At 38.9% G+C, this 22,649-nt stretch overlaps 1 protein-coding gene across 1 annotated transcript in view; it reads left to right on the forward strand.

The window, feature by feature from the left end:
- Nucleotides 1-11,274, forward strand: part of LOC149115039 (uncharacterized) — a 26,482-nt gene extending 15,208 nt beyond the window's left edge. Inside the window, exons 8-15 of the mRNA XM_089285630.1 lie at nucleotides 1,831-1,923; nucleotides 4,751-4,828; nucleotides 5,477-5,551; nucleotides 5,862-5,936; nucleotides 6,629-6,831; nucleotides 7,684-7,809; nucleotides 8,239-9,792; nucleotides 10,838-11,274. Of these exons, the coding sequence (XP_089141756.1) occupies nucleotides 1,831-1,923; nucleotides 4,751-4,828; nucleotides 5,477-5,551; nucleotides 5,862-5,936; nucleotides 6,629-6,831; nucleotides 7,684-7,809; nucleotides 8,239-9,792; nucleotides 10,838-11,274 (2,641 nt within the window). The remainder of the gene's footprint in view (nucleotides 1-1,830; nucleotides 1,924-4,750; nucleotides 4,829-5,476; nucleotides 5,552-5,861; nucleotides 5,937-6,628; nucleotides 6,832-7,683; nucleotides 7,810-8,238; nucleotides 9,793-10,837) is intronic.
- The last annotated feature ends 11,375 nt before the right edge of the window (nucleotides 11,275-22,649 follow it).

The following is a 22,649-nucleotide window of genomic DNA, read 5'->3' on the forward strand; positions in this document are numbered from 1 at the left end:
AGCAATGTTGCATGAAAACGAAGCTATTCTAAAGACTAGATCGGATGTGGGAAAAAAGGAAAAAGGGACAATAGAAAGTGGTTAGACAGTTGTGTTGGAACCAAACGCGATTGCTGAAAAATCGCTGTTATTGGAATAAGACGTGAATATCTATCTTCTCGTCTCTTTAGTTCGAGAATACTGTTCTAGGAGGCGAACAATTCTTCAAACGTGGCTATTCTGAAGCTATTGTCAAGGATTTTTTTCCTTCAAGATTTTTATCAACATTGACAGGGGGAGGGGGGTAGGCGGGCTTGCACGGTTTGGTCTTAAGAGAGGCTGCCTGTGAAGTCATCTGCCGTAACTGTCCCAACACTTTTGACCAGGATTGTGGTCTTAAATGAACAGCGAACAGCCATCTTGTTTTGTTCGCGGAAGTCGGTCACGGAAGAGCGAATTTCAATGAAATATATATATATAATTTGATTAAGCAATTAGCCAAAAATAGGTTGGCCGCCAAAACAGTTTAGGGTTTAGCTTAACTCTAACCTTAAGTTTTAAGACTGAAGAAAAAAAGAAAAAAAGCATTGAGCATTTCAGTTGTTTGAAACAGAAACATTCGCGCACAACGAACTATATGTATAATACGTGCGTAACCTGGAAAGCAATCCGTCCAGCACAGTAATTGTTCAAATTAACAGCTTACCGAGACACTCGCAATGTCGATGCCTCTTATTTATGATTTAAACTTTTAGGATTTGTTTACTTTACTTTTTCCAACTTTTTAGAAGGAGAAAAGGCAGTAAATGTGTTGGTACAAATAAAAAGGTTTAACCGAAAATCGATCCGTCGAAATCAATCAACAAATACAAATTTAATCACTGTAGCGTTCCTTCAGATCACGTAAGGCTACAATACAAACCAACAATATCAACTTGTCATTACGCTTAACAAATGAACTTAGGACGATTTTCTTTCTAGAACTCGCTCTTGTAATTAAAATGATCAAAGAAAGAACGACAGCTTAAAACGACTTAGCAGTAACACCCGAACTCCAAGTAAATTGCTTTTAATTGACGTTTTTAATTAACGAAATTTCCAAAGCGATGACTTTCAAAATATTAAAGTTAAAAGTGGTCCATTATGTGTTTCTTTTTTCACCCAAATGTTCTAAGATAGCCATCTGCGGTTTGTTGAAAACGAATAATGTATTCACGGTGACCGCCCGCGTCACGCAATTGTTTACATTCTCACGGCGGTTCAGGGAAAAATCTATGAGAAGCACAGGCCAAGGCGGGCGACTTAAAACCATTTGCCCAGAGATATTTTTTGATTTTCAAACAGGTGGGTGTACAGTTAACCCGTAGAAAGTGTTTTTATGGCATTTAAAGTTATAGCCCATAGAAAAATATGGCGATTTTTTAGTGCTATAATTCGTTTGCAACACATCGTAATATTTTGCGTTTCTGTTCGATCTCGTTTCGGGCTCAAAAGAAACCTCGATTTATTTTATTTTTCGCTCAGTCATACCATGAAGACCTGAGCTGAATGTAAAGACCATTGAAAGATTCTTAAGTAGCTGCTGTGCGACGCGCAAAGCAATCAAATTTTCAGAAAATTTAGCATAACAGGAAGTAGATTTTGAGCTCAATCGGGGCAAAATCGTTTTTCGCAAATTTCTCCCCAAAAAAGCTGCATTAGCAGAAACTAACTATGGTCCGTTTGTTTACTAGCTAGGGCCAATCTATGGGCAAAAAATGAGCAAAATCGATTTTTCGACTTGTGCCGTTGTTTGGTCCATAGTTATGGGCAGTGGCTCTTAAGCCTTTTTTTAAATATAATAATTCCTAGATTTCTGAGTGCCAACCAGTTGGAGATAATTCCACGTCGAGCTTTCGCTAACATCGATCCAACCTACCGGGGCGGGACAAAACAACATATCATGTAAGTGTAACGATCTGTATACCTCTGGGAGTAGTATAATTTATGCTATGAACATAAGAAAGCGAACCGTTACAAATGACTCCAGATCGTCTACAACATGGTAGCGTTTTCTAATTTCTCCGATGTTTCAGGGAAGATTTAAAAATATCACTGCATGGTTCAGTTCCCAAGAAATACTCAAGAAAGGAAATCGACCTTCAAGCGACTTTAAACCCTCAAAATCGTTCAATAAACTGATGAACGCGTGTACACAGATGCACATTTCAAACGACAATTAAATCCGCGCAAGTTTTTGCTTAAATGTAAACTTAGATATCTCTACTAATATTTAAACAAATAATAAAGAAATCGTTATTTCAAAGTAATTTAGTCTCTTGAAATTACTCATGTTAATGTTAGTAGGATAGTTTTAATGAAAGTTATGTGTTTGTAAAGTTTTTGTGGGTGTTCAAAGCAATAAAAATGTGAAAAAAAAAAAAGAAAATTTAGTTTCGGCCTCATCAACTGTCGCCTCGTAGAAATCGGGAGCGAGTAATCTAATTGCTAAATAGAGCATTCATCTGTCGAAGATATAGAAAACGATAACCTAAAATGTTGCTTTCCTAATTAAATTAGGGACCGTTCATTTTTTATAAGGTAGGGGAGGGCTGGTGGGATTTGGGGGGGGGGGGGCCATGAGAAAAAAAATGGCTTTCGAGGGGGGGCCATCCCAAAAAAATAAGGCAAAAAGGGGGGGCTCACTTGAAATATTTTAGTTAAACTTTAAAATGGCATAATGGTTGAATATCAAAAAAATTGCTATAGAATAGACATAGAAGGCAGGATACAAATTTATTACAAACTTTCCTTCTGCTTTAAAAAAACGTTTGGCGACAAAAAGCATTTCTAGCTACTGAAAAGAAGTATTTAACACTGTTATTTTCGAATGCAACTTTCACTGGCACTCATCTTCATCTCCGCTGTCGTCGAGTTCTTCGTCGCCGCTTGTGCTGCTATGGGAGTCTCTTTCACAAATGCTGCAAGAAGCAGCAATGCTTTCCGTCAGAGTGTACTCTTCAGGGTACATGAAGGTGTAAACATAATCTCTGACTTCCCGCTCAAGGTTGGTGGTGATTTTGCTTCTTGCAGCATTGGTGAAATAATTCCCTTCCAAGAGCTGTGCGATGTATGGCCCATCTCTTCTAAATATCGACGTGGCAACATCCTCAACTTTAAGACACTCTTCCAAGACGGCCGTTCTAGGAGGGTACACAAGGCATTGTGGAAGATCATTTCCTAGCGGGTTTCCAACACAGATTCCATAAACTCGTTGGACGTTGTTTTCAGTCCGCTTCCTCTTTCTTTCATTTGACTTTCTGCGGGTTTCTTTTTTCCTTCTCCTTTTGTTGATGTGCTGTTTGAGTATGCTTTGAATATGCTGTTATAATTGCTCTTCTTATTTTCTAGTGCTTCCATGTCCTGCGTGACCTTCTTCAACTTAGCATCTGTACATTTGATCTGTTTTACATTAAAACTGGGGGCAAATTCTTCGCCCTGCTTTATAGCAAGCCCATTGGACTGAAAGAGTGTGGAATCGTGTTCCTTTACATCTTTCAATATGACATTCAACTTTTCCACCATTGCTCTGTGCTCTTGGATGGAGAAGTTCAGTTTTCTTCCATCACTGGGCTTCAACTGGTACCCTTGCATGGAAAACTCACTCGCCCTTTCTGAACAGCCATCCGCACCTAGAAAAATTGCTTCTTTTGCTTGTAAGATGTCAAACTGACTGGATCGTTCAGCTGTAAACCTTTTCTTAAACGACTCGTCGCTTTCGCCATTATTGCGCATTTTGGAATGAGCCTCTTTCATGATGCTCATGTAGTAATGCCCTCTTTCCCCGATTGGATTAACAATATAAAGAAGAAAGAGCACGGAAGTGGCAGGCTGGTTTTATCTGACCCAGAGAGCGTTGCTCTATTTGCAGATAAGTTTATTGTCAAATCGAAGTTTGTGGTGGATCATCTTCAGCATCTTGAAGTGCTTGAATTTAAAAGGAAAAAGACAGCAGAAGAAAAGGCAAAGTTAAGTAGGGAGGAGGATTATCTTTGGACTGAGTTGTGCGAAGATCTAACCAAGCTTAAAAAGCTACGTGTTCCAGAACTAAACAAGTACTCAAACCACCACGGGCTGAAGCAGCATTTGAAAAGCAGCAAGAGTGAGAAAGTAAAGGCAATTGCAAGACATTCATGCTTGCAGCAGAAGAGTCCTCTCAGAGCTGGCCAACCAACACTGAGAAATGCCAGGACATTGACACAAAATGACAACAGGGCAAGTGCTGACAGCAGTGAAACGGATGAAAGTGACAATGATGAGTATGACAGTGATGCCATTGACTCTAGGGGAGAAAATGACTCAAGTGACGTCATTCTTGCATTCAGCAATTCAGATGAGGAAGATGCCAATGAGAGGCCAAATGCCACACGCTCAGGGCGAGCCATAACTAGGAGATCCGAAATTGACTTCTCTTTCTTTTGATTTGTTTTTTAAACAACAGCTCTCTGTCGTATAGTGATTGTAAATATTGTCTTCATAGTGAGCACAATAACGTGAAGTAGGGGGATAATAGAGAAATATTAAAAAAGTTGAAATCTAAATATTGTTTGTTCAATTTTTTTTTTGGGGGGGGGTCATCCCAAAAAATGACCGCAATAAGGGGGGGCATGTGAAAAAATTGGTAAGCTGAGGGGGGGTCATGCGATTTTTAAATGGTGCTTCCCAAATCCCACCAGCCCCCCCTCCCTCATAAAAAATGAACGGTCCCTTATTTCTGTTATTATCGTTCAAGGATGTTTTCGGATAATCCTATGAGGGCAATCGAGTCTGAGGCATTTAGATGGAGCAGTTATGAAGAAGGGATGCAAATGTAAGTTGACAGTTTCTTATCAGTCTGACTCATTGCATTAAAAACAGTTAGTATATATCGTTCCACTATAATAAGGCTCCTATGCAGGAGGCTACACTGTAATAAATAGAATTCTACTTGATGTTTCTGCTTATTGACTGAGCGCTAGCTATCGCACACTATGAGCCACTAGTGAGCAATGGCTAGAGGTCGTCTACAAAAAATGGTGATTCACTGCACTCTCATCAATAAACATTAAAGAAAATTAAATTCCTCCTGAAATATGGAGGCTTCAGAGAAGTTTAGCAAGACTACCTAAAAATTACTACTTAAGCATTAGTGAAAATGAAACAAAAATTACAAAGTTCTGGGCTGATCTTCACTGGATAACTGTGGTCGATTAATCATACGTAATGCACAAATTCCGCGTCAGAGCAGTAATAACAAGTATAAACGGACTCAAAGACAGTCATTCGTACCGTACTCTAGATATATATGAGTTGACCAAACATGAAACCAAGAGTGGCTGAACAAGAAAAGTAGAGGCCAATATGCAGCAGTCTTGACCAAACATGCTTGGTCAATAAAAGATTCATTTTGAGGCGTGATGATTTCTTCTAAAACGCAATCTACAAAAATAAAAATTGAAAGGATGCACTTTTCTTTCAGATATTTACTTCGGACGAAGCTGAAGATATTGAGTCTGGATTCTTTCCTCGCTCACAGTGTTCAAGATTCTCGAATGTAATGTATTCCGTTAGCAATCAATAGACCACAGTCTCTCTCTGTCTGTTTGTTTTTCAGTCTGCTTGTCTGTCTATCTGTCTTTCTATCTGTCTGTCTATACGTCTGTCTGTCTGTTTGTCTCTATGTCTGTGTGTCTGTATGTCTGTCTGTCTGTCTGTCTCTATGTCTGTCTGTCTGTCTGTCTGTCTATAAGGTTGTATGGCTATATATCTAAGACATATTGAATTCAACTGTGCCATGATATATAGAAAGGGAGCTGAAACTACCATCACTAACCCTTTGGCTCCTATTTTGTTTTTCCTTGAAGGATTATTAAGAACAGAACGTTTGCAAAAGTTGCATATGTAGCAGCCTCAACCGAGATCAAAATTACGGTGTATATGTGAGTGCAAACAAGTACAAAGTTTCCTTGTTTTACTTTAAATACATGGACTTCACATGTAGTTAACAAGGTATGACAACAAAATTTACGTGGTACTCACAGCTGGCCATTGCACGTTACAGTCTGCTTGTTTGTGTACATGTCAGACTGTCTTTCTCACTGCCTATCTGTCTGCCTACCTGTCTTACTATTTGAGTCGGTCAGAATGTCAGTCAATAGTTTGGTTTGACAGTCTATTGGTCTGTCGGTCCTTCCTTAGATGTATCCGTCCTCTGGTCAGTCCATCAATTCAATACGTGTAATGTTTCTCACAACAAATGGCTTACAAACTCTAACCATAGATCCTAACTTACAATTGTCTTAGCGTCTCACAATATAAATTAAATGGACCATTTCTATTTAATCCCCTCCCCCTATTCAAAAACGTTTTTTGGCGAGTCGAAAATGCTTCATAACAATTCCAATAGAATAGGCATCAGTCTTTGAGTCTCTAACTCCATCCGACAAAGATTGTTTAATTTGCAATTGGTATACAAATAAGTTATTTTTCACGTAAAAAGATTATATAAAAAGGAAAGGAAAAATAATGTGAAAACAAGAGGTTTTTGTGATTTGTCATAAAACCTAAAACATATAACTTAAGGTAAAGCAATTTGAACAAGTCACGTGAAAACGTTCTATTTTTCTCTTAGGAATCCTATTATTTCACCAGCAGAGGCTATCCGCGTAGTCTATCCCCAGGTAAATACACTTCTTACTTCTGCTCTTTTGGCCACGGGATTCAGAAGAATACAGGACAACAACTGGCTCGTAGCAACATTGTTGCCGTGTCCTCTGGGCACATTTTCTAATTCGTCCACCAGTGGAGTTGATGGATGCATAAAATGTCCCCCAGGTATGCTATAAAATATGTTACATTTAGTATTGAATTTTGTACGACGACGACGACGAACGAGGGATGAAAACATGGGTGGGCTCATGACGCGTGGGTCCATAAGTGAAACTGACGACGACAAGAAATGTAGGTTTGTTGTATGTTTTTGTAAATCCTGCCGTATTTTTCTGGAAAGTGTGAACTCAGAGATCAAAAATTTTATATCTGAAAGCCCTGGGTTTGTACAAAACATTTCCAGCTGTTTGACTGCTTTAGAGTAGCGCATTTGCCACTGAAAATTGATCAAACTGTTTACATAATTTAGACTGCAGTAAAAGAAGTGGACTGGAAGTGTGACTGGCAGGAGTGGGTCTGCCAGGTAGTAGCCTAAAAAAAACAATCAAAAGAGAAATATGATCAACTTAAATTTTACAGACATAAATGTCATCTATGTCTAACCTTGACAGAAATTTTAGGTAAAATAATGAACTAAAATGTTCATTATATTGTTTCGACTTGAGATAAAAGGCCTTTTTTTGTTTCTTCAAGGGAACTTTACTTCACTTGATCGCTGATGCGATACATGCTCAACTGTTTGCGAAGATTCAAAGAAAACGGAAATAAAGACGTTTTGTGTTAAATCATGAGCACCGAAAAAATATCAAAGGTTTCCTGGATATAATTCTCAGTATCGATGAATAGTTTACCATTTCTATTCAGTGCCTACTACACCGTTTTGTTCGATAAACGAGGACGTGATCTCAGGTATGCATCAGGCAAGACCTGTATTACGTGTTAAGGTAACCAATAATTTCTCGTCATAGTGTTCTTCTGTTGAAGTCTAAACAGTATACCGTTATTGCTTTTTTTTAGGGGGGTTTTACTCTGATGATATCGGCTACGTTGCCAAAACCTGCAAGAAATGTCCCAATGGATCTTTTGTTGCATTTGACAAAGCACCTGGCACACAAAAACAAGATTGCAAGTCATGCCCTGAAGGTAACAATAATGCTTTCACTTTCAAACATATTTCGACCTCATTCGCTTGTGCCTTTTTTATCACTTTTGAGACATTAATTTAAAACCTATTTAGACCTGTGGGAAACGTTTGTCTTTTGATACTTTGGAGAGCTTTCTTTCTCAATCTTGATTAGTTTTTAGCCATTTCTGTTTGTTTTCTAACGCGTTGTAAAAGTCATGAAATCCAAATGGCAACTTTGAAAGGTGGGGACGTCATTCTACGTTTTATGACGTCATCGCTCCATGTAGAAAATATTTTTGGACGTTTTATAAATGTTATTCCATTTTCAGTATTTTTTTTTTTCAATTTTACTGATCTAACGTCCATCTATTAATTATTTCCCTTAAGACAAACGTTGTGACAAATTGCCTGAAAAAGTCCAACAACTGTCATTAAATAATCAACAGGAACAGACACTGATTTTTTCGCTGGATACCGTGCTTGTAAATGTTTGGAGGGATTTTATCGAACCCACATGTTTGAGAAATGCCACAAATGTGAGCGAGGACTGGAATGCAAAGGTGATGCCATCTCTTTAAAATCCGGTTACTGGTGGGAATGGCGGAACAAGACTTACAGAGATCGCTACAGAGATTTTATCTCGAATCTCATGGCATTTTTACCAGCATTAGATGCCTCCAGTGTACAGTACCCATTTCCAGTACCAACGCCTTACAAGTGTCCAAGAGAAGAGTCTTGCAAGGGTGGTTTAGATTCTTCATGTCAAAGTGGATACGAAGGCCCACTTTGTGAAGTTTGTAGCTCAGGATACTATAAACAATTACAAGCGTGCAAGCATTGTCCATCAAAGAAGTGGATTGTGGGACAGTTTTGTATCATTGCGACCATTGTCGTTATTATCATTATAGCTTTGTCGCTGATAGCAAGAAGAACGAAGAAAGGAGCAAGAAAACGGCCACTTGTAGACACGTTGTTGTCAAAACTCAAAATCGTGATTGGCTTTTACCAGGTGACCTATGGTTTACTTCAGGCTTTCTCCTATATAAAATGGCCAGGAACTTTGCAACTAATTGCCCAATATTCAGAAATACTGCAGATGGACGTTCTTCAGATAGCACCCATTCACTGCCTTTTCCCAGGATTTCGCGTCCACGCTTTTGGAAGTTTGTTTACAATTATGGCAATGAATGCAGCTGTTATCGGCTTTTCTGCTATTACCTACGGAGTGCGTAAAGAAACAATCTCACGTAGTCGAACCCCACAGAAAGATAAGTCAAAAAGCATCGCACAGACAAAAGAGATGGTTTTCAGAAATTTGTTTTTCTTCCTGTATGTGACGTACCTGAGCACGTGCGTCAAGACAGCAAATGTCCTGCCACTTGCTTGCCAGAAACTGTGTCGAGATGAGAAAGAAGATTATTGCAGCTATCATATGAAAGCAGATTACAGCATACAATGCCAAGGTGTCAGTTACAATCATTGGCTTATTCTGGCGTACGTTTCTGCAGCCTATATCTTTGTCCTCCCTCTTTCTTCGTTTGTCGTCCTTTGGAGACAAAGAAGATCTGTAGCTACAGCAGGCGCCAAACTCTTTCAAGATCCAGGCTCTGGCACGGAAATCATCTCCGGATTGTGTTTTCTTTTTGAAAATTACAACCCCAGCTCGTGGTATTGGGAATTAGTTGAAATGTGTCGCAAGGTAATCCTTACATCAGGTCTGATTCTAGTGGGTCAAGAGAGCCGATCTTACATTGGTTTGGCATGGGTCATCGCCGGGATGTATGGAGTGTTGTTCTCCTGGATGAAACCCATTAAAGATGTGACCGAGAACAGATTAATGGCGACGTCCCTTGCTGTTACTGTTGTCAACTTGGCTATTGGAGCAGTAAGTAGAATTCCTGCAGAGAACATATCAGCCACTGTAGACTCCTACACGGACTCTGTTTTGTTCAAGGTATTGGTGCTTGGCGCAAACACTTTGGTGATTGGTCTACTTGTTGGTAAGGTCACAGTGTTTAGTATATTTCTTACCTATACAGTTAGAAAGTGTGATCAATTATAGAAAGAAATCCACTTTTCCCAGACACAATATGGTAATAAAAGATAGATGCCCCAGTATTGCCTTCATAGCGTGATTTGGGTGTCACGAGATTAGTTCCAAGTATGTTTTGATGTTTTATATACACCATCTAAGTTTAACGTTATGGCCAAATGAAGGATATTTGTTTTCCATAACAGTTTTTCCTTTGACTGATATTGTTTTCAAATTTGAATGAAAATTGTCTCCTTTATTTTCATGCAAGGAGTACAGTCTCCCTGCCATTCCTGGGGTCTGTATTCCCCTACAAGACTGTAAATTCAAAATATCTGTTTCAGACACAAAGTGCCAATTTGTACCTAGGGGCCCTACGTCTAATGAAGGGCTGTGTGGCAATGTTTCGCCTAACACAATCCCATTAAATGAAATGATGTAATTGATATGTACAAGTAAGTTAATTTTGTGATATGAAACTTTAGTCTAAACTAATGAAGTGGCTTCGAAACAGATGATTGTGGCAAAAAAGCTCTGAAAGAATCAGTGATGCAGTATATATTCCCTAAAGTTATTAAGGGGAAATGGTCACGAATTATGCATGTCTAAGTTTTCGCTCAAAACATAGACAGTTTAGGCTTAACTTTTCAAGTTTTATTCGATAAATTCAAAATAGTGTCGATTAGCGCGACCCCCTTGTTTCTCAACACGGGACAAGTAGGGTAAAAAAAAAAGACTATGCTACAAAAAGGACGAGAGAGAGACATAAAAAGAGGATAACTTGGAATTGGAAATGCATCATATCCGCCCAGTATTGCTCTTGGGAATGATGCCTTGTCCGACTTGCAGGGATTCCATATTGTACATCAAAAACAAACAAGGGTGTGTCAAACACATACGTTCATGGTTATTCGAAAACCCGGATGAAATGCAAATTGTAAGTTTTTGTTTCGTCGCGACTTTTCAGTTTGAGACGCTTTGTTCATAATCCTTTACTTCTTGTCTACTTTCAGTTCAGTACGTAGTGTTCCTGTGCCGTTACATTAAGGAATGGCGCAGAAACCCACATTGGTCTTTTTCTTGCTGTCTCACTGCACTTTTACCTCTCAACGATTTACATGGCGAAATCCGTGGGTTAGTGGAAGCGAACGTTCTTCAAAACCAGCTAAAAACCGGGAAATTTGAAAAACCCACGATTCTTTCTGTGGTGAAGGACTGTGGGGTGATTGATGTCAATTTGAAAGAATACAAACAAGATGACGATGACACAGTGGAGACAGATGCTGAAGATTGTCAAGGCTTCAAGCATGGCGACACGAGGTGCCATCGAGGGACACAAACTGAGTTGTTTTCACTTTCCATCGCTGACATCGTGGCACATAAGACTAAACAAAAGGTACATAAGGGACATCTGTATGAAAAAAAAATGCAAAAACACTCAAACACTTGAAATATCGCGTAGTGTCACTGCTGCAATGAAGACGCTCGTAAATAGACGGTCAAACGATCGGTATGATAATTCTAAATTATCTCTTTTTTCGGCTTTTTACAATCAATTTTGATAATTTGATCAAAACAGGGCATTTTGAATTGATTTCCTTTTGTTTTGGTGCCTCGAGTTTGATACAAGCTACAACAAAGTATTTTGGGTGTTTTTGTTTGTTTGGTTTTTTTGTTTGTTTGTTTTTTTTTCAAAAATGTAATAAGTGGTATCATAAAATACTTATTGGATGAGTTACACCGGACCAGAATTAAAATATCTAGCTCTCGGTCGGGAAATGTAAAGGACCTCGAGCCAAATATTTTCCCTTTCGGTTCTTCTATTCGATCAGTCAGTAAGGTCATATTAATGCATTCCTGTCTTTTTGCAATTTCAGTTTCTTTCTGCCAGTTGTCATCACTCGGTAACAGAAGTATTGTGGTTAAAGATTGGGACACCGGTAAAGAAGTAGCCAAAGAGCAAATGCAGATGGATGAAAAGTGATCAAAGGCCTTTCAACTTGCCTCTGCGTTGTTCACAGAGCTCGAGAGCGCCAGTGAGCAGATTGTACAAAGAATTTACTACTACAGTTTGTTTAGCTTTTAGTTTGAATTCAAAGTAAAGGGCATTGTATTTAATATAAAACCCTTTGGGTGGCTCACTTTGCAGAGCATAAGTTATGCTGAACTTTTCTACATTTGAGTGAACAGTCCAGGCTTAGATAACCTCGTCTAAATAAGTAAGCTTCCTTTCCTCCACTAGTAGATGCGATCGAGAGCCTTGCGGGGAAAATATCTCACGCTTAAAACTCCTGAATGTACCACTGGCCTCGTAGACCTTTGCACCAATCACAAAACATCCCCGCTAAACGATTTTTTAGTGGGTAAATAAGTTTTTATTAAACATACTTCGTACGAACGTAGAAAATGTAAGAGTTTTGTAATAAAACTTTAAACATAGCTAGTTTGCTGCTTGAGCCATGTCAAACGCTTAAATCGTTTGCATTGATGACTGAGATTGAGTGAGGAACTGTCGAATATAGCGGTGTATTTTCGGCAACAATAGTTTAGTTAAACAACCGGACTCTTTCATCAAAAGATCATTAAAGATGGTCAGGCATAGACTTAACGTCTTCAAGTTTGGTTTCCTTCCCGTTTATCTTGTAGTACTATTTTAGGAAACAACGTAATTTATTTTGAGTCTGTGGTAAAGGTTCCTGTCAAGCAGTTTCAACTTTTGTACAAATTTGATTACATTAAACTTTCTGCAACATTGAATGGCTAAAGAAGAGGTAAAATTATGTAAATCAGCTACCCGCATGCTAAGGCACAGAGAAATGCTGAAATTAAAATCACCATCTCTTTCACCTTTACCTTACTAAAATTGTTTGCTACAATAAATTGTCTTTCACCTTGCGCTTGTTCGCCAGCCGTTTGGGTGAGGCTAACGCCAGAATAAGTTCAACTTCATTATCTATGTCGTGAAAGGCAAACATCGCATTATGGCCGTCATATACCGCTAACAGCTAAGTAAAGGAATACATTTCTCTGCTCTGTTCCTGTCTCTTTCGTCATGACCACTTTGGCCACCCACAATCGATAGAAAAGAACAAGTATCTTCCATATTTCCTCGGTGGCTTGCAACCACTAGCCGTTTATTTTTATAGAAAAGTTAATCTTTTTGACACAGATTTCAAAACCTGAATGTATCTGTTATAAAATTAAATTTTAAGTGTCAGCCAGTTTATATAATTTAAAAGTTTTTAATGGTAATGATCTATACACATAAAATGGTCGAAACGTCTAAGAAATTTATAAACAATGCTGTTTCTTGTGAGGGTGAATTAATCAACATGACACGAGCGTGGGACAAAGAGAGGGAGGTAATGGGTTCGATTCCTGTCGGGGATTCAGAATTTTTCTTTGTCCCAGGCTCGTGTCATGTTGATTAATTCACCTTCACATTTCATTACCGAGCTTAAAATTCACCATCTTTATTAACTTCATTAACTTAATGCTGTTTCTTGTTCTTTGTTGGCAAAAATATCTGCATACGAGCCAGTTGCAAATCAGGCCGGAGCTTATCGCGGTTTCTGTAGCATGAAGCGACTAGGAGTGTTTCTTCTCCCCCCTGGATGGGATGCTAGTCCATCGTAGGCTTACCCCCAGCAGTTACCCATTTACACACCTTGGTGGAGAAAGGTACTATGAGAGTGAAGTGTCTTGCCCAAGAACACAACACAAAGCTCCCGGTCAGGGCTCGAACTCAGACCGCTACATCCGGAGACGAGCGTGCTAACCATGCAACCTTTGTTGACATTCCCTTTTTTCAGTCACTCGAAGAGAAGGATTTTGCTGTTTGTCGCTTAACACCGCATCTTATCAGTCTATCTCTTCGCTAATTTAGAGGGTGCCAACATCAACATCAATCAGATTCATTTAACAGCCCACAAACCTTGCGACTATTTAACTTTTTACTGAGTTGTTATATTTAAGACAATTATTAAATTTCGGCTTGGAAAATGTCATTGATCGGTTTGAGAAATAACAAGACGTTACGTTAATTAATTATTCAAATGTCTCAAATTTTAGCCAAAATTTGTTCAACTTCGAAGAGTTCATGTGAAGCCCGGAAGAGTGCTCCCTAAAATGGCCTATATATGCTTGATGTTCAACAGTAATATTGTTTATTAACTTCATTCCAAGGGTTTTAAAAAGGGATGCACTGTTCTTACGAAGGCATGTGGAAGGGGTAGCTGTTTTTCAAGTCAGAGATCAAAGGTATACGAAAGGGGATACCTTTTCTGTTGAAATGGTGTGCGAAAGGGAAAGTGGTTGGACCTTGGGGCGGAGCCTCCCGGGGTGTGAAGCGCGAACTAAATTACCCAAGGCAGCTTTTACATGACTTACTACATTATTTAACTACCTCGTGGCTCGAATCTTAGGGTAAACCAAGATGTAACACATGTCAAAAAATTTAATCGCGACTTTCAGCTTAAATATAAAATCCTGTCAGTTGAGAAAGAAGCAGGTATAAAATATTATTGTTTGGCTTCCAAATTATCGCTAACTTGAAAATTTACCACCGAACTAGAAGTAAAACCCTGTATAAATTAATGCGTCGGTAAATATTGTATATTGATTTCTTTCCCTTTGCATGCAAGCGAAGTTTTAAGATCGGTTCGTGCCGTCTTAAATTTTGGCTGGTTTAAAGTCACCGACAACAAAAATAGTTTTTGTCGATTTTCTCTAAATTGATGAGGCCTTTCTGAAAACTAACTACATCACGTTTAGTAACTTAATAATATGGGTGGGCAAAATATAGGCAAAAAAAACCTCTGGCCGCGAAATTTCGATTTTGCTCGATATTTACGGGCATTGGATTGAACCATTGAATTGAACCATTTTAACCTTAGTTAGTAGTATTTTAATTCTTGTTTTAGTTTTTAATCTTAGTTAGCTTACCGCATAGGTTTTTGTCCTTTTTATTGTATTTTAGATTTTAATGTATTTTAAAGGTTTAACATTTATTTTCTCAGAGGACCCTCCTGAAAACCACCTTATGGTGATTGGAGGCCTCCTCTTAAAATATTATGTATTATTATTATTATTATTATTATTATTATTGGCTCTTATTTGCTAAAAATGATTTTACACTGCTCTCCCTTCAACAACTGACTTATAATAGCTTCGTTTTAGGGTTTTGGAACGAGCAAGGTGCCGAGTCGTAATTTTGGTATGGTTTGACCAATATGCAGCAAAATCACCGCCATAGTCTCCTGTTAGATTTCCCAGCCAGTTGAACAAAAAGTACTTTTGTTCACCAACCAATTGCTCTCCAGTTTGCACCTCAAGGACAATAGAGGGCACTACCAACGTCTTTGCCTGTCAAACCTTTGTTACCGCTCGGTTCTTTAAAAATATCATTTCAACATCCTCAAGATCGCAGCAGGCTGTGAACGATCTGCAGCGTAAATTTACCATTAGCACGTTGAAATACCACACGGCTTCATAATACCCCAAACATTCACAAACCTGCAGCTGGGATGTTAAAATTTTCAAAACAGAACAGTAATTTAATGTGAAGCTCAAGAAATTCGGAATGGCGAGGAACTGTAGATATCTTCAGCTAAGGTAACTTAAGCACTTTTTCAGTCTATGTAAAAGCACTAGCTATTCAGGTACTGAGGAATTTATTTATATCAAGAAAGAAATGAAGAATTTGGAGTCCCTTAACGTTTTAAATACAAAATTACTCCCTTTTCCTTCAGGTCTTATGGTACTTGTGGATTTAGTGTTTTCAAACTTCCATTACACTACATAAAAAGTTAAACGTAACTCCAAATCGTACTAAGCTTTGTCTTAGGTTAAAGATTCAAAAAGAAGACGAAAACGGACATACATTTCGAACCGCTTTAATCGTCAGCGAAACAATCATCGCAAAGTTCATGATCGTGTCCTCTAGCATGTAATCCACAATGCTTTTGTAAAAATCGTTTATAAACAGGCATGGGTGTTTTGCCAAATTACTTTTGCAAGTACTCAAATCGTAAACCAAATTTGTTTGGTTTACGCGCGCGTTTCTGACTCGATTTTGAGAAATAATTGTACTTCATCCAAATGGGATGGCATCATGGCAAAGTAAGGCACAGATAAGCTCTTCTCAAAACAAGAACGTTTCACCACTTAAAACTCCTTGGAGACCAAATTTCACCCCTCCAGCATTTGAAGATAAGGAGATATCATCTATATCATTCTTTGCGGCGTAGAACATTTTGGACGTGGCTTTTGTGTCAGAAAGATATCATACAACAGTACACACAAGCACCAGCTATTTACAAAAGGTTGCGCCTAAAATTCAACAAATACTAGTTGCTGGAATGCTGGAGTTTGGGAAATTCGTAGCCTGCGTTTTTTTGCAGGAAGAGAGATCAAACAAGCGAGCGAGCGAGCAGGCGAGCTAAGAAGCGCGCCTGGGGTGAAATTGGGAAGAAGTGGGGAGGGGGTGAGCGAGAAGGGGGAGGGGGTGGGGAGAAAAGGAATCACCTGCAGTCAATCCCAAACATTTTAACGAGCTCCGTTTGTCCACGAATGGGGAGCAATGGAGCGGTTTCATTGGTTGAAAGCCAGTCAATCAAAACGTGACATTTTACATTCATGCATAATCCGGCATCCGGAATACAACAAGATCAAAATACGTACATATGGCTGAGTTCGAGGAAGCGTTCGAATTTTCTGTTCAGGAAAGGTTGAAAGAGCTTTCACAAAACGGCAAACACATCGATCTAAAACCGGAGCAAGTAGCTACCATTAGAGTCTAGTCCGTGGACAGGATGTCCTTGCAACCATTTATCAAATACTCGTGGGAGTTAAGGAGAAATGTCAAAAGCATCTCCATGAATTTTCATGGTCTTTTCAGTGTAAAATGAGTTGGCTAGCCTCCGCGACTCCTAGCTTCGCATGTGTTTGTAGGGGCATTTTATTTTGTGTTATTGGTGAGAATTTTCAGTAGAGAAGGGCCGTCAGACAGTGCTTTTCCAAATTTTTAGACGTCATAGGTCTACATGGTTACCGCTGTTAACTGCATGTCGCTTCGCAGCGTTTGACACCTCTTCTTTTAAAATTTGCAATGTGCTTACACTTTGTATCGGCTCATTTCTATTGCAAGATATGTTTTAGTCTCTAAAGTATTGGCTTTGGTTCTGCTGCTTGACTCAGTAGAACTGTTTGCAAGTACAGTACGTTGCTATTTATCACGATATCACGGATGTCATATCTGCGTCCGGTTTTTCTTCAGAGACTGCCATAGCTCTACTTCAAGAGAGCTATACATTTTTACAGAGAGGCCTCTTTCCTACATTAATTTCACCGAGCGTCGCACAGCACATAGCAAAACAATGGATACGTTTTGATCCAATTTAGTTGTAAACAGAAATCTAGCGGTAATGTTTGTCATAGTTACCCTGTTTGTAACCAACAAGGAATTTGTAAGCTTCTTTTATCAACGTATTGCTCTTCTTCTCAAAACAACCATATATTGTGGCTAGTAATGGTTACGGTAGAACGCAATTGAACATCTCTCCAGCAGTATATAACATTAATGGCGTTTGCTACCGCAGTATATCACTGCACTGTCCCCCAGGTTACTGAGCAAGCTGTGAATGACTGCTTCGTAAATATATCTTATTGGCCGGCTGGGAGGTCCATATAAAGAAAAACTGTGACCGAGGTCTTGAAAGTGCTACCCGAGGCCTCAGGCCGAGGGTAGCATTTTCAAGCCCGAGGTCACAGTTTTTCGCAATACGGACCGACCCTAAGCCGGACAATAACATGCTTATCTTTTATTTCCTCCGGTAAATTGGCTCACAATTGGTTTTGTTTACGCAACTTTTTCCTTGAATTGGCTTACGCGCCGTCTACAAACCATTCGTGAAAAAATCTAATGAGCGAACGAGCGAGTAACACAGATACTGGACAAAGAAAGATGTATTAACGAACAAATTTATTTCGAACTACTCTATGTAAGTTACATTTAGTTCACCAGTTTTAACTAAATTTCGCGCAAAGTTTAAAGTTGTGCCACAAAAACAATTTCTGTCAGTCGTTGTTAAAAGGTGCCAGATGGCTCAATGATATAATTAATAGCGAACCATAAAAAGGTTGCGAATGAAATTCACTCCACTTATGTCCAGGATTGAACGCAGTAACAAATTTAACAAATTTTACGATTTTTCGTGAAACTCTACAAGATCTACAAAAATTCACTGCGTCAACGATTTTTCGGCACATTGTTGCGAAATTTACAACTTTATGCTAATCCATCAGCAAGCAGCGGCTTGTGGATCTTACAAAATATTTACAAAATTTGCGATTTTTTTGCTAACTTCACGATTTTTCGTCAACTCATTGCGAAATTTGCGATTTTTCACACTTCTTTGTAATGCCGGCATTAGTGCCGGCACGCGGATTCTACAAAATTAGCGATTTCTCGCAATTAACATAACACAAATAGACCGCCAAAGATGACAAGCATGTTTCTGTTCTCTCAGGGACGATAAAGCGGGATGAAACTATGCCATTACCGCATCTATGTAACACAAAAAAAGATAACAAACTGTATGTTTCTCTCGCTTTTTTCACCGAGTATCGTAAAGTGGGTTATGGGAAACTGTGCACAATCATATGAATTAACATAACACCAGCAAAACAGAATATGACATAAGCGTTTTCTTGTTCACTGAAAATCTATTCTACGTTCTAAAAGCGTGCTACGTATTCAAAACCATCTGAAACGCACACATCGATGTTTAAGCGTACGTGTCTATGAGAACATAAAGCGGGAAGAGAATATTCCTTTCCACTGCACACACGGTTTATTAACCTTGTTCTAACACTCTCCTAAGCGAGTTTCGGGAAAGCCACGACAGCAAAATGATAACTGTAAACACTAAACGAGATAATAATGTGCAAATTTCGTCCTCAAAGCGTTTGTTTTATGCACACTATCATGAGTATCGAAGGATACCTTGCACAGGTAACCTTCTTATTACTATCCAAGCGAGTTTCGGGAAAGGTCACGAAAGCAAAATGTATGCGCTTAACGTAACGCCACATGAGATAACAAACCGCAATGTTTCGTTCTCAAAGCGCTTGTTCTACACAGATTAACATGACTATCAAAGCACTCATTCTACAAGTAAGCTTCTTATTCTAGAACGCTCTCAGCTATGTTTTAGCGTACGCCTCTCTTTGGAAAGATAAATCATGAGTATCGAGGGATACGTTGCACAGGTAACCTTCTTAATACTATCCAAGCGAGTTTCGAAAAAATCACCAAAGCAAAATGTATGAGCTTAACGTAACACCACAAGAGATAACAAACTACAATGTTTCGTTCTCAAAGCGCTTGTTCTACGCAGATTAACATGGCTATCAAAGCACTAATTCTAGAAGTGAACTTGTTATCCTAAAACGCTCTCAGCTATGTTATGCGTACGCCACCCTAATCGCAAAGAAAGAACCATATGTATTTTCTTTACAATGACAAAATCGTTATACCTTCTACCTTTCGCAAAAAACTAACTTGACAGGCTGCAAGCGACGGATTCCCCGTCCACACGTTATCGGATTCGTTGCGGATTTATTTTTTTCCACTCTGGAGAGCAAATTAAAAAGTGTCCGGATTTGCTGCCGAATTCGCCGTGTGCGTGTGGACGGAAGCCATATCTGGAAAGAAAAAGTTGCGGATTCAAAAATATCCGGATACGTGTTGACGGTGCCTAAAATCAGTATCGAGGCATACATTCCACAAGTAAGCTACTTGTTTACCTAGAAGCGAAAAATAACAGAACTATCTTTATGCATTCAAGTAAATAAACAAAGATTAGATTATAGTCCCGTTTTAAAGGACATTTCGCGATTCTAACATAAAAGAATGCGTGGCTGATACGAAAAGGTCAGCGGTGCACCTCTTTCGGAAGTCATGTTGCTTAGTCGCTCAGTCTTTTCTTCGTTTTTCTTCCATTTGTGCAAATTACTATGTATATCGGCATACCTATTAAGTGTTTGTGCTGGGAACCATCAGATTGCTTGTAAGTTATCGGGGGGGGGGGGGGGTTATTTATTTCGACTTCCTTGCCTTCAATTTCAATTTCACTTCGTGTTTAGAGCCTCTAAATTTGTACTTACAGAAACAGCAACATACGTATCTGTATGCTGCATTCTTTATTGGCAAACTCCATTAAAGACTATGGAAACTTCACTTCAGAGAATTGTGTATTAAGTGGCTACCCTGTTTCGCTTGGACGTGTGAATTTAATAGTAAATACTTAAGTTCGTGTTAGATGTACTTTGCACATTTGCAACAGCTTCCGTGTAATAACCTTTTTTGCACGTAGTAGCCCACCAGAACTGACAAGTCGCAAATAGAAAAGAGTTCTCCAAACGTCCGAGCTCCTATTAAAGGACATTCCACAGTGTTGCAAACAATCAATAATGTTTTACCTAATATCATGAAATGTTCATAATTTGTGTTAAATTGACCTTGCTTATCCCACTAGAAATAAAGCAAATAATTTGAATGGAAATTCTACTTTGTTGTGAGTTGAGGGTGAAATATACTTCAATTTAATATTTTGTTTTAACTTACATTCACTCTATAGGCCTCACAAAATAATTTGAAATTGTATGCTGATGGCCCCTACAAAGACAAGCTGAAAATGACATAAATTATACACTGGGGCCTTCCTTAATCCCTTGAAAAAAATTGATACGCTAGATTTAGTCGATGCTTTTGCAAATTATCAAAAATATCGCAGTTTGCATAATTTTCATTGGGGACTTTCATGTGACCCTTTGAATAATTTTCGCAGCTTTCGTTGATGGGCTAGTGAAATCTCGTAAACTGAATATCGCAGTTTTCGTAAATTTGCTAAAATTCGTAGTTTTCGCAAATTTCGCTAAAGACTTTCCTGAAACCCTTTTAATGAATTTTGAGGTTCCACGATCAGCGTGCAAATTATCGTCAATTTTTTAGTTTTAAGAAGTTTTGTAAAATTCGTATAATATTAATAAACTACTAGAATCGCGCATTTCAGGAGACGTCTTTATTTGACAGAAACAAATATTAATGTCAACGACTTTGAATTCGCCATTCCGCATTCCGCGTTTCTTATTCCGCATTCCCCATTCCCATTTCATTAGCATCCGATCAAAATCAATAAGAAATCAGTACTAGCACTAACGACTGAATTTTACCACAGCGATTAGTACGCTAAGCGCTATCGATTGAGAGCAACACTAGCGATCTACGTTTAGCGCTATTAAAACTGCAATTGATGTTTAACATTATCGATCGGAGTCTCACAACGGTGATTGAGGCAACAACACCAGTGATCGAGGATTGACCATTTCAGCATACAGGGTTTATCACTTACGATTTGTTACCAGCACTTTCAGTTGATTTTTCACTATAGCGAATTGTATTTTTGGCTCAAATGACTCTCCATAAGTTAAAGTTCGCAAACACGGAATGAATAAGAATGAATAAGTGATTAAAGTACAAGGCGTTGAAAAGTTGAAAGAGTTCGTCCTTAAGGAAATAAAGAAACAGGAAAACAATCTTCGATTTCAAGGCCCTGAGACACCAAAAAAAAAAAGTATAAACTGCTTTGTGCTGCTTGTTTCATATCAGAAAAAGAAGTCACCTGGAAGTCACAAATGGCTCTCCATAAGTTAAAGGTCGCAAATGCTAAGGTCGCAAATGCTAAGGTCCAAAAACATTAAATGCAATCCTCCTCGCAATCGGCGGTGCGCCTGAAATTTGAATTCAACAATCACTGATTCTACAAGCGGGAAAAACTGTACTGTCTTGACGTCAAGTGCATCGCAGCATTGAATATTCAAGAAAAAGGATTTGTTACGCCAAAGTCCATATCAGATAGTAAAAAGAGATTAGATGAAATGTTTTGTGTCTCCAAGCTTTTAATTTGGTTCATAAAATGGGTCGAGCGCGTTCGGCATCTCACTCTTCAATCACTGTCACCAGGTAGGATACAAGTGTCATTTTGAACAAAATATGCTGTCCCTCGTCAAATTAAACCCAGGATTCTCGAGTTAGAGACTGGTGATCATTCAGTGTACGCGGACAATATCAACTTAGTGATCTGAGCCAAAAAATAAACACCGAGATCCGTCCTGTTTATACCAGCCGTAAGATCACAGATGACATCATGGTGAAAGAATAGAAACCTCCCGTGGTGAACCAACAATGCATCGTTCGTCAGTTTAAGCGTGATCCGTCTAATGCAGATTATGTCGGCTATTCCGGCCGGCACTTTCACCAGCGTATCGAAGAACAAAAAGGGGCAGCAATTGGACTTCATCGCCCAAAAGAACAACACGAAAAGGAGACAATAGACACTACGAAGAATTTTAGTATTCCTAAGAGCTAGGTAAAATCCCTCGGGGGGGGGGGGACACTTTGGGAATTTGTGGGTGGGGATGTGCCGCTGGGACCCTGGAACCCTTAGCCTATACCAGAGCTAGTTTAGCTGAATTTTGCAAACCTATACTAGAGTAAACTCCCCAAATCCCCAAATCTATCGACACTGTTGAGGCTGATTTGCGTAAATTTAAACTCGCCGATTTGATTTTTTATATTTTTGAGTGGCAATCCCTGGTTTCCTTAGTCTAGAAAAAATCTTCAACCAACTAGTCAGTTTTGTGAAAAATGATACCCTATTCTAGACCCAAACGCTCTGATTTATATACCCTATCCTAGAGTAAACTGCTTGAAAACCATGCGCTTCACTGCGGCACATACCTATATAGCCCATATATGGCAGT

This window comes from Orbicella faveolata, unplaced genomic scaffold, assembly GCF_042242905.1.
Source record: "Orbicella faveolata isolate gen_17 unplaced genomic scaffold, um_ofav_v1 contig_13, whole genome shotgun sequence".
Lineage (NCBI taxonomy): Eukaryota > Metazoa > Cnidaria > Anthozoa > Scleractinia > Merulinidae > Orbicella > Orbicella faveolata.